The sequence below is a fragment of the Stenella coeruleoalba genome, assembly GCF_951394435.1.
Source record: "Stenella coeruleoalba genome assembly, chromosome: 10".
Classification (NCBI taxonomy): domain Eukaryota; kingdom Metazoa; phylum Chordata; class Mammalia; order Artiodactyla; family Delphinidae; genus Stenella; species Stenella coeruleoalba.
This window is the reverse complement of record NC_137156.1, coordinates 99,996,521-100,014,160: the sequence shown is the minus strand read 5'-3', so window position 1 is coordinate 100,014,160 and position 17,640 is coordinate 99,996,521. Positions and strand designations below refer to the sequence as shown.

The window sequence follows — 17,640 nt, the reverse complement described above, 5'->3', positions numbered from 1 at the left end:
AGGGAGCCTGCTTCTAATTTTGTCTCCAGAAAACATAAGCTACTGTTTCTGCCAAGCTGTAAGTTGAGGAGGTGTTTTTCGTGACTCCATGCAATTACTCATGAAAGAACAAATGAACAAAATGCTTGCATAGACAACAGTCCTTCTCAGGGATAAGTAACAATGTCTTAACTTTCCAGCTGGGCGAGAGAAGTGCATTGCATCAGGCACATCATTAATTTCACAGCCTTTGGTGTGTTTCAAGCAGGCAGGAGTCTTGAGGCAGACACTGTGGGGAAGGACGTAGTCGTGTGCCATTTACCTCAGACCTTCACCTTGGCTTTAAACTCTACGATACTCAATGAGCAGACTTCACAACACGCCAAAGTATAATGTAGTTCAAACAAAAAGACATATCATGCAAAAATACAGCAACTTCTCTCATCTGAGAGGCATCATTATTTGGGAGTATGGATGTGGGTCAGAAAAGATGTTAAATGATAAAAATCAAGCACTAGAACTATACAGTTTACCTTTGGGGTTCTACGTTGTCCCTTATGAAAAGAAAAACTTCTACTAGAATGTCTGGAGAAATGCTGCACCTCCTTAATAATGACATTAGCTAATATTAATAGAACCCTAAATCTCTGCTAAGTATAATACCAAATACAATGCTTGGACTGTCTCACTGAATGCTCACAATGGCCCTATGAGGTAGGTATACTTATAAATCCCCTTAAAGAAGAGGAAACTGAGGCACGGTTATGGAAATAACTTGCCTAAAACCACCCAGCTACTAAGGAGTACAGCTGGGTTATGAACCCAGATGGTCTAAAACGCCACAGCCCGCACACGTGACTTTCTAAACTTAATACTGATTAGAAAAACAAATCTCTTCCTGATCTTCTAGTTCTATATTAAATAACAATTAATTTCGACGAAGCTTCGCTGAACACCTATGATGCGCCAGGTACAGGGGGCTGGGGATGCACTATGAAGGGTAATTCTCAAATGGAAGCTTCATTGGAGAAACATGTTAAGCTCAACAAGAGTGGGTGCAGGAAAGAGCCTTTCCTACATGTCTAAAACTTAGTAGCCCTGTTGGAAGTGACCTTAGACAGAAACTTAATCACCAATTTTTTTCAATCTCTTTTCATTTGTTTCAGTTCAAGGTCATGGTACTCATAAATATTATTCATCCAGCCCCTCCTTATTGATCTATTCAAATCACTTTGCAGTGTGAACTGACCTGTGAATTTCCTACTTCCTCTCCCGTTACAAGAGCCGATATCCAGAGACAAAAATCACTCTGAAATGTCAGAGCAGAAAGGGCGTTTTGGAGATAATCTAAGCTCCCCATCTGGCAGTTGAAGAAAACCAGGCAAAGCGATGTGCTCAGGAGCTCAGGGGAAGAGGCCGAGTCCACGAGAGTCCAGGTTCTCTGTCTCCTACCCCTAGCATCCTCCACACTGCATTACGAAGTCGTTACCACGTGTAAATACGTTGAAAAGGGGACTTTTTAATCTATACCAATTTTCACAGATCCAGACTTTTCGGTCTTAACTAACACACAGGAATGACATCAAATTTATGAAGGAAAAATGTCTCATGCAAGGAGCCATTTACTGGTTGACAAATTAGAATAAAGAAATTGGTAGTAGAATTTGTTTCTAACAAAAGTAATAAACTCCGAATTCCTCAAAAGGTTTAGGGAACAGCCTCATAAAGTGAGCATCGTATCCATCCAAGTCTTTACGTAATAAATACAGATGTATGTATTTTATTTGTTTGTTTGTTCGTTGCAGGTTGCTGTTCTGAACACTAACAACTGAAGATGGAGAGCTAGTAGCGAGTTAGAAGCCTGGGTTTGAATCCTGACCTCTTTCTTGTCAATTTTGTGATCTCTTTATCCCTAATTATCCCCATCTGTAAATAATCATACTGCCGACCTCACAGAGTTGCTGTGAAGATTCAGTTAAATAATACATGTAAAGCATCCAGCATAGGGCCAGAAAGTAAGTTCTCCATAAACGTAATTATTGGTAGTAGTGGTAACTTTTGTCACCAGAGTAACCAGAGTACTAGAATCATGTAAAAGGTAGGCTAAAAGCTCCCCAACGCTACCACTAGGGGACAGGAAAAGGAAGAAACAGCAGCAAAGTCCCATTGTTCAAAGAGGATTACGCCTAAAACAGATGTCCTGTTTTAAAGGCCTCTGCAAAAGGAGAGTCCACGGCCTCTCTGGGTTACTCATTCCAATGCTAAATTGCTCTTCTGTAGCCAGGAAAGTCTATGTCTTGTCTGGCATTTCCCCAACTGTGTTATACATATGTTAATGATGTTCCTTTTAAAATAATTAAAAAGAAAAAAATTCTGGTGGGCAAATAAACTTAGGAAATGCTAGGTGAAGCCAGTTTAAATGGGTCTACTGCAGGACTTCTTAGAATTATATGCTAATAATCCATGAGAAAATACAAGAGAGGGGAGGGTATCGCACACAACGTTTGAGGAGTTTACCATCTGATGGAACAGAGTTTGTGAAATGATGGTCTAACCTATGTTGTTGGAGTTTGTACATTTTTCTTTCATTTTCTAAACATACAGTTATCATCCTCTGCATACTTGACCTTTACCACATGTACCTGAAAAGTTTTATTAAGTTATCCCTTAGGTTTTCTCTAACTTTAGAGTGACTAAGGGCAAGGATTTATGTTGGTTAAAACAACGAGAGAAAGGATTTCTAACTTAAACCACAGAGAAAGGAATCACTGTAAAGACTAATGCTCTTTTTACAGAGACTATCCTAAAAGCCTCCAGGCAGGAAAAAAAAAAAAAAGTCCCCTAAAAAGGGTCAGGAATCAGAATGACACTGAACTGCTCAAAAGCAGCGCCGGAAGCTCGAAAATCAACAGAGCAGTATTTTCAAAATTCAAAGAAAAAAATTATTTCCAACTTAGAATTTTATATTCAGCCAAACCATCACTCACGCGTAAGAGGAGAATAAAGACATTTTCAGAAATGTAAGACCTCAAAAAAAGTCACCTCCCGTGTGTTTTTTCCTAGAGTTCTACACCAGAACAAAAAGGAAACATGGGATCCAGGAAGCAAAAGATTGAGGTACAGGAGAGAGGTGGAAGGAAGACCCAGGACAACAGATCCTGAGCAGAACCTGTTCGTTGAGAAAATGGATCAGAGGGTGCCGGTGGCCTCATGAGATTCCCTGAGAAACCGCAATGCCCGAGACATGCAAATGCCCACTTTGAGGGAGAGTCTGAGAATGAACTGGTGGCAGGTATGGAGAAAAGGAACAACAACAAAAGTGAGTAATTACTAATTAAAAAAAAAAAAGAATGATTAACTCCAGAAAAACAAACAGCTCTTCAGGGTCAGAAGTAAAACTGTAGGGCCTTCCCTGCTGGTCCAGTGGTAAAGAATCTGCCTTCCAATGCAGGGGACGCGAGTTTGATCCCCCAAACGAAGCCCGTGCCCCAACACGAGAGCCCGTGAGTCACAAGCTACAGAGCCCACGTACCCTGGAGCCCACGCGCCACAACTAGACAGAAGCCTGTGTGCTGCAATGAAGACCCGATGCACCCCTCAAAAAAAGTAAAACTGCAGTATACTGTCCGGCTCAATTGTAAGTGCACTTCCAAAATTACTGCGATGTAAACACAGACAACTAATTTCACCTAAAATTACGAATAACCACACTGTGAGGGTGGGTTGCGGGAGACGAGGAGTGTAGGTTTTGGGAAAGGGAGTGTGATGGCAAAGGGCTAAATTCTTATCTTCTGCAGCAGTAAGTCAGTGGGTAATCAACACAATTAAAAAGATCGCAGTATAAGCATGTTAAACATACAGCAGTAAAAACCAGGAGACATGCTTTAAAAAGTTAAAAATCATTGCCTCTGAGAAGTGGCAACCAGGTGTAGGTTGAAGACTGCGGTTCTTCATTAAAAGCTTTGTACTACGATCTGACTTCTAAAACTGTGTACAAATATTACTTTGATGAAAGTAAAAATTAAGTTAAATATCTTTAAACTGCAGTATTTTCCCATGATTTCACCTAACAGAGGGAGTAAATATATTCCTTGCCTGTTTCCCAGTCCTCTTAAAAGGACTTATCATGCAATAACCTGGAAAAGTAGAGAGAATTTTAATGGTAGTTTCAAGTAAAATAAAGGAGTATCAGAAAATATTTTTGATACTTGACCAACAGATGACTGTCCTTGTGACTCAAGCATTTAAAAAATAAATTCTATCAATTCCTTTCTTTTCCTTCACTGGTATGATGAGTTTTAATTAGCAAAGGAAGAAAAAGACTCTGGACCCCATTAGCAGAAGTATAGTTTAATAGTAGCTAATCATTTTTAGGCACTTATTATCGTATGACAGGCACTGTACCTTAGACCCATTACATATGTAATTTATAATTTGTTAATGTAAGTATAATTTAGAAATGTACATACAGTAATATAACTTACATATATAAATAGTCCTATGGGTTGTAAACAATTATAATTACTACCCAATAGACTGAAAACATTAGACAGAAAGAGGTAAGTGATTTGCCCAGTACAACTAATAGGTATTGGAACTGGGGTTTGAATTCTGTTATGGTTTCTCTGAACAGAGAACCTCTTAGTTTGGACACCAGGAATTAAGAAAAGGATTAAAATTCCTTAGTGTGGAATTTTAGTGGATTCCTTAGGGTGTCATTTGTTTCTTTAATATAAGAAAATATGTTTTCATTGTGTTGTCTACTTAGACTATATTACAAACCAAATCCAGTGCTTCTGTCCTGGTGACACTCCCATCGATAGCCTTGGCAGAGGTTGAAAGCATTCTAATACGTATCTTTATATGCACATTTCTTTATAAAGAGCCAGAAGGTCTCACAGCAAATTTCCAAATTCAGACCAACAAAGGGCATATGATCAGCTTTGGAGAAGTCCATGTTAGTTTATGCTTTCTAAAAATTCATTTTCTCTTGCATGGGCCACATCTTGTTTAGATAGCTTGCTTAATCCAGTCCTGAGGTATCAGGGGACAGGAAAGATGATAGGCTCATGCCCTCATCCAGAATGATCGTTTCTTCCGCTACCTTAGCTGGAGATTCAAGTCCTCTTTCTCATCATGGTCAAACTAGTTCAAGGTTGGTTCTTCTGCTAAAACCACCTTCACATGTTTCTAAAAGGAGACTTACTAAAAACTAGTCAGGACTAAGGCTAAATCTGCTGAACAGTTAGTTACTCTGGTTTAGCTGAAACTCTAGCCTCGCCTAGCACACACCAGCAGCCAGCGAAGACTGGTACTTAGGTCAGAAAAAAGGAACTGGAATGTTTCCTCCTGGCCAGCTCCTTCTGCACAATTTGGTTTTGGTTTTGCAGTGACAGGGGAAGGAAAATGGGAGAGAGGAGACCGAATGGAAAGGAAAAAAATGCAAGGAATGCTCCACAAGTTTGTAGCGACTTAGAAAGGAGGGAACCACCAAAGATCTCCCAAAGGACTGTTTCTCCTTGCTTTGTCCACCCGTCAACCACTGTAAGGGACCTCCTGCAACCAGGAAGAGAGAGAGTGGGTAGGTGTTTTTAAAGAAAACTTTACTACTGAAGCATCTCTAACAGCCTGAAATTATGCTAGAGGGGAAAGCTGGCCTTACTCAGAGTTGTTTAGTCTGGCGAAGTGAGTGATACACTACGCTTCTGTTTACTCTTTTGTTTTCAATTTACTGTGCCAAGCACTCTTAATGAGAAGACAATGGTCTTAAGCTATACAAACTCTGAGAACAAAAGTGTCAAAACAGATGTAGCCAGATCACTTGTGGTTATGGGATGAAGTGCAGATTTCCACTAGCTATACTGTATATTATCTTAAAACATATTGCCATGTGATATTAAAATATTCTTAGTAAGCACTTTTCATTCTAAGTCCTCCTCCTGAGCCATTATAGCATTACCAAAAATATTCTACATGAAAACATTTGATACAACACGCATCCATGAGTTCAAAAAACCTCTTCATTAGGAAGGGTGAGAAACTTCATTCATCTGATAAAGAACAGCTATTTAAAAAAGACAAAACAACTAAAGGAGCCATCATACTTGACAGTGAAACATCTAAGCTTTCCTTCTGAGGTCAGGAATGAGATAAGGATACTAGTTATCATCAACACTGGAGATCCTATCCTATCCAATCCAACAACAACAACAAGACACAGAATTCGAAAAGTAGAAATAAAACTAACATTACTCACAGATGCCATGATTGTATAAAAAAAATAAAACCATTACAGCTAAAAGGAGAATTTAGCAAAGTTCCTGGATATAAGGTTGATGTTAAAAACTCAACTATATTTCTATAAGCCAGCAACAAACAGAAAATGACATTTTGAAATGATGTTTACAATCGCATCAAAACCATCAAATACCTAGGGGGAAAAATCTAGCAAAATATGAGTACAATCTCTACGCTGAAAACTCAAAAGTATATTGAAAAAGTATCTAAATAAATGAAGGGACGTGTCATGTTCATGGACTGGAAGGCTCAGTATTATAAAGCTGTCAATCCTCCACATTTATCTATAGATTCAGAATAAATTCCAATCAAAATCCTAGCGTTTCTGCCTGGAAACTGACATGCTGAGCCTAAAATTTATGTGGAAATGTAAAGGGCCAAGACTAGCCGAGGCAATCTTGAAGAGAAGAAAAATGCTGGAGGACTTATCCTACCAGATACCAGAACCAATGATAAAGCTACAGTCATTAAGACCAGATGTTGGTTGGTGCAAAGAGAGAAAAATAGACCAATGCAACCAATGCAAGCCCGGAATCAATGCCACATGTAAACGGTCACCTAGTTTATGAAAAAATGTCACTGTAGTAGGGCAAGGATAATACTTTCAATAAGCAGTGTAGGTAAACTGGGTATCCATAGAGAGGAAGAAAAGGTTCAACCCCACCTAATACCACACACAAAAAATCAATTTCATGTGAACTGCAGATCTCAGTGTGAAATATTAAACAAAAGAGCGTTAAAAAGAAAAACTAGGACAACGCCTTATCAACCTTGGAGTAGGCAAAGATTCATTCAACAGGATATAAAAAGCACTGACCATAAAAGAAAAATGTGATACACTGGACTCTATTAGGATTAAAAACTGTTCATTAAGTGAATAAAAAAGCAACAGAGTGGGAGAAGGTATCTGCAATACACATATTTGACAAAGGTCGCTTTAAAACTCGTATCTAAAGTAACTGATATAAAAATAGGCAAAAGACTTGATCAGGTACTTTGCAAAAGAGGATAGCCAAATGGACAACAAATATTTTAAAAGGTGCTTAACTTTACAGTCATCAGAGAAAGGGAAATAAAAATTAGAAACAAAAATTACAAGATGATACCACCACTTACCCACCAGAGTGATAAAATGAAAAAGATAGAAAATGCCAAGAACCAGGAAAGATGTGGAGTGAATGAAACACTCAGACACTGCTGGTGGAGGTATACACTGGTACAGCCGCATTCAGAACCGTTTGGTAGTGACTCAAGGCTGAACACGTCCCACAGCCCAAGTATATATCTAACAAAATGTGTATACTTGTTCACTGAAAGACCAATACGAGAGCGCTCACAGTTGTACTGTTTGCAATACTGAAAACCACCTGAATGCCCATCATCAGTAGGGTAGGAAGATATATTGTGATATAGTCGCACAGTGAAATACCATATAGTAATGAGAGTGAAGGGCAATTACATTCAATAATGTGATTAATCCAACAAACAAGTACTGGGCAAAAGAATCCAGATACAAAAGAGTAAACCATGTATGATTCTACTTACATAAAATTCAAAAACAGGCAAAACTAATCTTTGGGTTAGAAATTAGAATAGTCAGAGAGCTTCTGGAATGCTGGTATTGTTCTGTTCTTTATCTGGGTGCAAAGTACACAAGTATGTTCATTTGTGAAATGATTTATACATTTTCTCTAATAAAAAGGTTAAATAACAGAGATGTCTCCTACGGGTCCGGGAAGTCGAGGTTGATAGAAGGAAACGTTAAGACCAACTACATAGCCAGCAAAAACTCTTCCATTTGTATTACAAAGGATGGGTGTAGAATTTCCAGGGCACTCATTTGACAATTTTCCTAGTCAGAAGTTATAAAGCAGTATTGAAATGATTCTTAGTAAACTATCTATTTTTTAAACTGGCTTCCGTGTACAATAAAGGCTAGATACATATTTAACCAAGGTTCTCGAATCAGTGTAAACAAGGCAGGTAAAAATTCACAGGGTGCACACTTCATCCTAAGGAATGAGTATTAAAAGTTATGTTTTTGCTTTAGATATGCTTGGCCTATTCTGTCTTACGAGAACCCTGTATTTTTTTTTTTAGACAATGCAGGAAATCTTTTTCCAAAAACTAATGCCTACATTAGGAGTCCCGTGTTTGGGAAGTTAATGTGCTTGGAACAGTTGAGTTGTCTTTTGAGACATTCCATTTAAGTGAAATAAATCAACAGGTTAAATCCAAACTACCAATTTTATGCTAACTATTTAACTCTTCTCTGTATCAACAATCTATTTTATAAACCTTGTTTCTTACAAGAGTCATTATATTTTACTATGGTGTTTCTCTTCCCAAAACTTTTCCTTGTTTTACTTTTCTTGGGCATTTTTCTTTCTCAACATCTTAACCTCAGTACATGCTCAGTCAGTAATACAAAACCAAAACCACCTCAAATCAAGATAACCAATGACCTAAAACTATGTACAAGGTATTTTTCAGGCCCCACAAGAAATACATTATAATGTAGTTCTTGAGCTCGAAAAGTTACCAAGATGAAAGATGTTTGATAACAGAAGAAAGTACAGAGAAAATAAGTGCTCTAAAACACGAGGAGACAGAGACTCACACATTCTGAAATAATCGGGGATATCGACTCGGTAGAGACGAGTTTTGAATTATGAGGGCCCAGTGGAGTGATTGGGATTTGGATTATTACTGATAAAGATATTCCAAGGAAAAGATACTTGTCTCCTTCATCCAGCATGGCCCTTCTATGACCTGAGTTTATTTAAGCAATAATAACAAAATGAATATAACACCAAAGAGGATTAGATTTCATATAGGACAGACACTTGCAAATTGGATTGGTTTCTCCTGGTCAGTTGTTTGTACCTTGTAACTGGCTAGAGGTGTGTTGTATCAACAGCAAAGAGATTTCTTCATAAATGGGAAAAATTTCTATGTGAACCTGGCCATATTTAGGTCAAATTCACACCTTTGGATCTTTTTAGCATCATACTTTAATCAACTAAGCAAACTTGCCCGGTCTACATAACAGGTTTTTAATTTTTTGGGGGGCAGTGCGGCACGTGGGATCTTAGTTCCCCGATCAGGGACTGAACCTGGGCCCTCAGCAGTAAGAACGCAGAGTCCTAACCACTGGGACGCCAGGCAATTACCAATAGGTCTTTAATTTTTAAAACTAAACTAAAGGCAGGGTTTTAGGTAAAGTGTAAGACAATAGTAAAATAATATCCAATTATCTTACATTAAAAATATTTAATTGCTAACGCAAAGCAAAAAAAAAAAAAAGAATAATGGATATTTTGCATTCTCCAAAAAAGTAAGGGGAGCCATCGTGTTCATATGTCTGGAACATGTGGAGGATACCAGAACTTCTGCTCTGTTACTAAGTTCTATCACTGGCTCTTTGCCAAAACAAGAAGTTGAACCTTGGTTTCTTTCTTCTAGAACTATGATTAATAATAAGTATCTTTCAGATAATATCTAAATATTATGAAAAAAATTCTAAGGAAAAGATTGGAAGAGAGTAAGAAGTAACTATGACCTAATTAACTATGGAAATAGAAAACTTTTGATAGTATGGATAATGAAAATCTGTATTATCCCAAAGTGTAACTTCTGTTTTAGAGGTGAGAAGACAAAACTAACATTTGTTGTATACTGATTACATACCAGACACTGCTCTAAGTGCTTTATATATTGGATATTAGTTACTTAACCAAGTAAGGTTCTGCTAGCAAATAAGCCTCTTGAGGTTCAAATGAATACTGAAGTATCAAAAGGGAGGCAGACTTGAAAAGAAGCCAGGCATTTGGATAATTCACAAACTTATAACATTCAAATTAATATTCAACTAATGATATTCAAACCCATGGAGGGCCATGGTGCAAATAACTCTAAATAACAGGTAATTCAAAATATATTTGTACCTGGTTTTTAGCATATACTTAATACTTATATTAACATCAGTTTTAGAATATTATTCAGTGTACACTAAATTTTGTTTTTATACACTAAACAGATTCCAGGGCCTGAACTCAGGAGAAGTACGGCAAGGGATCAGCATGGTCTTAATAAGTCAGCAAGAACTTATTAGTTACCTATCACGTGTTAGATACTGGTGGAATATAGGAGAGAATAAAACTTGGATCCTATCCTCAGTGACTATATAATTTGGCTTAGGTAATATATAAAACAGAAAACAATATCAGGCGGTCTCCAATTAAGGCCTAAATACTGTGATACAGACCAAAAATGATAGAGGATTTTATTCTTTCATTTAACAAGTATTATTGAGCCCCTCTATTCACCGAGCATGTTCTAGGCAGTTGGGATGTACCAGTGGGTGAGCAAACTAGACAAAGATCTCTGTCCTCATGGCGTTAATGTGCTAGTGAGATAAAACCGACGATAAACAATAAATATGGGCTTCCCTGGTGGTACGGTGGTTAAGAATCCGCCTGCCAGTGCAGGGGACACAGGTTTGAGCCCTGGTCCGGGAGGATTGCCGCGGAGCAACTAAGCCCGCGCACCACAACTACTGAGCCTGCACTCTAGAGCCTGGGAGCCACAAGTACTGAGCCCACGTGCCACAACTACTGAAGCCCCTGCGCCTACAGCCTGTGCTCCGCAACAGGAGAAGCCAGCGCAGTAAGTCTGTGCACCGCAACGGAAGAGTAGCCCCGCTCGCCGCAACTAGAGAAAGCCCGCGTGCAGCAACAAAGACCCAACACAGCCAAAAATAAATAAGTAAATAAATTTTAAAAAAATAAATAAAATAAACAATAAAAACGATGAACAAATAAATTATATGGCAGGCTAGAAGTTGAGGACTGCTTAGAAATAAGCAAATGTAGAGCAGGGGGGAGCGGAAGGGCAGTGGGGAGGACAGATAATTCAACAGGGGGTCAAGGCAGTTCTCACTCGAAGGTGAGAGCTGGGCAGTGATTAGAAGCAGCTGAGAGTCAGCCAAGACGTCAGAGGAAGAGGGTTCCCAGAAGACGCAAGAACTCGAGTGAAAGCACTAAGGCAGGAGCAAGTGTGAAACATGGGAGGAACGGCAAGGAGGCCAGTGTGTCTGGAGAGAGGGGAGGGGTGGACGCTGACGGCGTGGGGTGCAGGGCTTACGTGTCAGGAGAAGGGGAGTCACTGCAGGGTTGTGAGCAGAGGGACAGACCTGACTTCCATTTTAACGTGATCCCTCTGGATGCTGGGTTGAGACTAGGTTGTTGGGGGCAGAGGCAGGAAAACCTGTCAAGAGACTGGGATAGTCCTCCAGGCAAGGGACAGTGGGTAGCCTGTATCAGATGCTGGCAGTGGAGTGGGGAGAAGACACATATTCCTGCAGGGGGGAGGGAGAGCGATGAACGGTAAGGTATTCAGAGGGCAGACACTACTTGAACCTGACCTTGAAGGACAGAGAGAATTGGAACAGGAGGAGGAATTAGGAGAGGCCTTCCAGGACATGTTAGTTTTGGAGGCAAGAGTGAGTGTGGCTTGTTCTTGGGACAATGATGTTAGTCTAATAAGAGCATGGCAGGCCAGTCTCTGGGGTGTGGAGGGAAATAAGGTACATGAGGTGGAAGCAGAATACAAAGAGCTCTGAATGCCAGTGTTCACACTGGTGCCTTGTATATATCGCAGGTGCTCAACACGTATTAGAAAACGGGTAAGAAAGACAGGCTTTTAGGACCACTTATCTGGCAGATTGGATTGGCTGGCTGAGAGTTTCTCATTTAGCTCAGCTAGAAGGCCATACAGAAATCCTGGCATGAGGTAATGAGGCATAATTTACATGTAGGTAATTGACAGTTGGCTGTTTTAAATCTTTCTAATGCAAACCATTCGCCACTTGTGGGAACCTCAATCTTGTGTTGGCAATCCCTTACTCAAAAAAAAAAATTACGTGGGTCTCAAAAACTGTGTTCTCAAGCAGCCACGTGATCTTAATTCCCAGGTTATAAAAGTTGAATAGCAGTTGCTATCAAATACATGTGCAATGTCTGTGTCTCTAAATTAGTTACAGGTGCAAAATTGTCTACCAAAAACGTGAATCTCGTAGAGCTTTATAGAAACCAACTCCCACTCAGACGAGTCTGATTCATTTTCTACCACCCATTTTCACAAATACTCAACAGTGGTAGGTGGACACGAGGCATTTTCTGGACAACTTTCTAATGCCGAATTCAGGGTATCCGAAGGAAGCTAAGATAACAGGCACTTTGTGTCTGTTCTGTTGCTTGAATATAACTAAGAAAGCTACTTTGGTCAGATTTCCTCTGACATGAAGAATACATACCTTACTAAGAGCTACGATGATTTCAGAATTTCCTCCAGCTCATCTCATTCAAGGTGGAAGTGAGAATGCTGACAAAGGTCATAATCTACGACGACCTCCATCAGAGGTATAAAAACTGTTCTTCACTTAACGACCCATGTTTTACACCGCAATTAACAGTTTATATGGATAATTGCCGTCGGGTAGCAATTCATCATACGGAGGACATGATCATCTAAGGCAATTTTCATTGTCAGAAGAAAACATAATCATCGCTCTCATTTAGGCACAAAGAATGACTTAACTTTTGGATATTCAATCTTTTCATGGATAAATGTTAATAAAAGTGGGAGGTAATTCCCCCGTTTAAAAACATCAGACATGATGCTTTCTCTACGTCTGATCACTTCCTTACCAAAACATTCACGGGAGCTCATGCAGAGGCCTCGTCTCACTCAAAACTGCCACTTGCTTTGATTCCTAAGGAATCCTGCTGATTTCCCCACCATGTTCCTTAAAATGCTTCACATTTAGGATATTATATGTCTTCCATTCTATCCACAAGTGATTAATACTACAAGGCCAGGCCAATAAACTCTATACAGGCTGTCCGGTGTGCTTTCGCAACTACTGTGTCATTTAATCCTCACAATAGCCCTGTGTTTTCTGTTAATATATGTGCAAACAGAGGGTAGAGAGGATAAGTGACTTGCTTAAATTCACACAGAAAGTATGTGGCCAAGACAAGTTCAGGAGTTACATTCCCTGATACTACATGGGTCCCCTCAAACTTCTGGAAAGGTAAAGACTTGGGTCAATTATCTAAACGCTTCCAAGTACACAGCTGCCTGGAGTCACACAGCCACAGTTTGTCTCCCTCAATAGAAATGGCGGCCAATCAATCACTCACTCCTCTCTCAGGAGAGACTCTCATTTCAAAGAATCATCTATTGCAGCATTTGTCATGTCTCTAAGGCACACTTCCATTGCTCAACCAGCTCCAAAGGACAAGCGTGTCATCATCTTTCAATGCTCTGGTGCAACAATTTAAAATTAGAGAATTCACACAGGACTGAGTCTGGCACTAAAAGTGGGAGGCATATTCAGCTTAAGTTTATGGAGCTTCCCTTCAATCTTGCCAATTTCTCTAGTGGAAATGGTTTCAGAGCCAGCATGGGGTTACTTGGGGTTCCTTGAAAAGCTCATGATGAAAACAGAAAGGGAAATAAGATAAAGAGAGTCACAGTGATAATGAAGCCCAGGAAAACGTATAGAAGTCCCCTTTGGGCACAGTGGCTACACACAGTGGAGTTTTTAGTTTCATGAATGGGACCAATATGGCTGGACATCTGGATCATTCACACTCAACGAGCCACTCTGTCTTCAGTAGCAGCACTCAGCTCCTTGCAACATCCCTATTCCCCTTTGCCTGTGATACAGATGAATTCCTGTATTGAGGCCAAGTACCTAATCTCTGCAGTGTTTCACCTCTGCTGGCCTCAATTAGCTAACGATGACCAGATTCCCAATTTGTTTTCAAGTTTGTTTTGGCAACGGTGGAGTATTCAGTGGTCACCTACAAAATATAGACGCTTACAATCACAGGTCTTTGGCCTTAAGGAACTCATATTTTTAACAGAAAAACATTTACGAATAAGGAGTAATCAGAGACCATATAACGCAATAGTTAAATGATTGGCACAATATATAATTTCTTAACTGCTAATAATTCTATTCTGTACCATGTTAATGAAGAAGAAAAGTACTGGGTTATTCTTTTGAAGGGGATTTGAGAGTCAAACGAATTAAACCCAGGGAAAATTCAAGGCATAAAAATAAAGAGATTAGCACAGGATGAAAACTAACTTGAAACCCATAACTATCCCTTACCATAAACAGTACTTGCCCCAGTTAACCTAAAACATTTGTTGTACTGCATTCTGGACATATCCTTTTCAAACAGACAAAACTATCAAATTTTGACTCAAGAATTATTTTACAGTATAGCTAGGACATTCTGCCCTGATGCAGCATAAACGAAAAACCGGAGAAAGACAGCAATACTTCTTATGGCTTATAGAAAAACAGAGTAACAGACTTTTATATAATATAATGAAACTAAACTCCTATTTAAGAGACTCAGATGATAGAAACATACATTGAGTCCAGTCATCATAAGAAAACGAAATGGTATTTCATGAAATATTTTCTCTTAATTTTTAAAAAGCTTGATGTTTTAAAAATTTGTGATCAATATGTTCAAAGTTCAGGCTTCCAGAAAAACTGAAAATCAAAATGTAAAGCCATCCATTTCAACAATTAAGCAACTTAATTTTAATGCTTTAGCACCTGTATTGTAAAACGTGAATCAGACTAGTTAACACAACCTATTTTTATGTGGCATCTGTGAGAAGACAATGCCCAGAAACACGTACAAAACAGTACAAAACAGAATCGGCTGTGCTAATACGCTCCAGTAGAAGGAGCTACAGAAATAAGAACTTACATCTTGCAACGGCCAAGAAAGGAATACTGAAAATGAAGTATCGGAATCTTTCATAACCGAACAAAAGTAATAATCATTTACTTAGCATACGATAGGCATTAGGGGCCTCATTTTCTTTATGTGTAAAATGCAACACTTAGACCTTCTCAAGGTCCCCACACGATTCTACAAAGCCTTAGGCACTATGCTTCACACCCTAAGAAATATAAAGAGAAATACAACTTGGTCCTACACTCAGGAACCTTACAATTCTTTGGGACAGATAAAACGTACATGCAAGTATCTAGATTTCAAAGTAGAGCAGAAACGTGCAAAGAGTACTTTAAGATGAATAAATGCTGTGAGAGGGATAAACACTGCTATGAGAGACAGGTAACACAGAAGGCTACAAGCAGGAAAGTGACTCTTCAGGTATTCTAAAAAGACCTTAGGTATTTGGGAGAAACATATATAAACCCAGGAAATAAAAATAAATAGGTGGATGGAGCTAGAGACTGTCACACAGAGTGAAGTAAGTCAGCAAGAGAAAAACAAATATCGCATAGTAGCGCATATATGTGGAATCTAGAAAAATCGTACAGATGAACCTGTTTGCAAGGCAGAAATAGAGACACAGACACAGAGAACAAACGTATGGACACCAAGGTGGGAAAGGGGAGGGTGGGATGAATTGGGAGATTGGGATTGACATATATACACTATTACGTATAAAATAACTAATGAGAACCTGTTGTATAGCATAGGGGACTCTACTCAGTGCTCTGTGGTGACCTAAATGGGAAGGAAATCCAAAAAAGAGGGGATATATGTATCCATATAGCTGGTTCACTGTACAGCAGAAACTAACACAACATTGTAAAACAACTATACCCCAATTTAAAAAAATGAATAGGATTTTAAAAAATATAAATATACCTTTAATGCTTAAAATTCAGGGCACAGGAGTCATGCACAGAGATAAAATAAGGATTAATTTAGGTTTTCTAAGACATTCTAAATATGTTTATAAGTGAACACAGTAGTAGCACACGAAGCATCAAAATACTGAACTATACACATCATTGTATTAGAACAAACATAACTTGGAAAACAAACTACAAGAACAATTTCACCCTTCCATGATGCCCGAAGTATCCCAACAGCCGTATCTGGAATTCACTTTACCTTGTGAAGTGCTTGCAGACAGTGTGTCAGCGAAGGAATCACTCTCTGGGTCAATAAGAGAATCTCCCAGAGTTTCACCCATCACAGCATGGAAGAGGAGTTTGCTGTGATTCACACTGATATTTGTCTATTTCTTGCAAAAGTCCAATCCGTTAAAAGAAAAAGATTTGTGGTAGTAGAACTTGTGAACGCACCAATGAGTCAAGACATCAGTTTCCAAATATTTGGGGGAGGTGGGAATAAACTCACAAAGGACCAGGCCTGAATTGGCTGGCACCCTCCTGTTGGAGACCAGCTGTGACAGAATGTTGTGTCATAATCTTGTTCACTGCTTTGGCAAGACTTTGTACATTACAAGGAAAACATTGCCACACCGTCTCGCCAGTGACCCTCATGTTCCGTGTCTTGTGAGGGGCGCAAGCGAGCAGCAGTACAGTATTTAGAACTCTTGGAGCGAAGAGATTTTTCAATATTCAATTGCTTCTTAAATGGAAAGCTTTACATCTCTGGGTTATGAAATAAACTTACTTGGACAAAGCTTTCTTCTGTCTGCCAATCCCTGGTTGAATCTATAATCACATTATCTGATATCTGAAGAAAACATCTGAATTCAAGAATGTGATCATATTTTAAAATTTGCTATCAGCTACTAAAATGTTCTAAGGTATTTATTCTACTACTTTGAAAAGTATGTAAAAAATGATGCTGAAAGCTATCCAAATTCCATAAAATTAAAGAGTTAAGAGACTGGAGGCAGGTCCAGCTATGGCTTAGATTTTGTATATCAGGGTCTGCTTTTTGAAAACTTAATTATTAAGTTTATCCATCAATAGCAAATACATCAGCTGATGTCTGAACATCGGTTAATGCTGAAACAATAAATTCCCTACCATAATGAAAAAAGTGGAGTTCTCCCTGAGAGGAATAATGCATTACCAGAAAAAAAAAAAAAAAAAGCGGACTTACACTGATAGGTTGGCGAGGAATTGTGGTCAGTTTTGTAATCAGGAAAAAGCTGGCTTCTTGCTCAAGGCCTTTGCCCTTTTTGGCAAAGAGAAACACTAGCTGTGCCAAACCTCAATGTGGGAGCAGGCCTCCTCCTGTCACATAAGTGGCCTCATAGAACTGCAGTGACTTATGGATTTAAAAAGATGCCCCACATAGGGCAGTATATCAGATGGCAACAAATCTCTGAACACACTCATCCCAATATTCCCCAAGTGGAAGAAATACGTATCTGATTCATCTACATTGAGTAACTAGTCATCCTGCAAGGGACTTCCTTGTCAGTCATGGAGCAACAGCTCAGTGGGAAGAACACTTAGCTGGGTCTCCACAGTGCAGAATAAAGTGTAGAGTTGGGCAATTACATAGTGTATAAACCTTTAAAAACCAAAAC

At 39.0% G+C, this 17,640-nt stretch overlaps 1 protein-coding gene across 5 annotated transcripts in view; it reads right to left on the bottom strand.

Annotated features, from left to right (window-relative positions):
- LOC307193293 (peroxisome proliferator-activated receptor gamma) overlaps positions 1 to 17,640 on the bottom strand; it is a 216,665-nt gene that overhangs the window by 140,643 nt on the left and 58,382 nt on the right. The window contains exon 1 of one of the 5 annotated variants that reach the window (XM_079935049.1): positions 16,242 to 16,338. The exons of the other annotated variants lie outside the window; for them this stretch is intronic. Within the exon in view, the coding sequence (XP_079791175.1) occupies positions 16,242 to 16,323 (82 nt within the window). The 5' untranslated portion in view covers positions 16,324 to 16,338. Of the gene's footprint in view, positions 1 to 16,241; positions 16,339 to 17,640 lie in introns of those variants that run through there. 5 annotated transcript variants of the gene reach the window in all.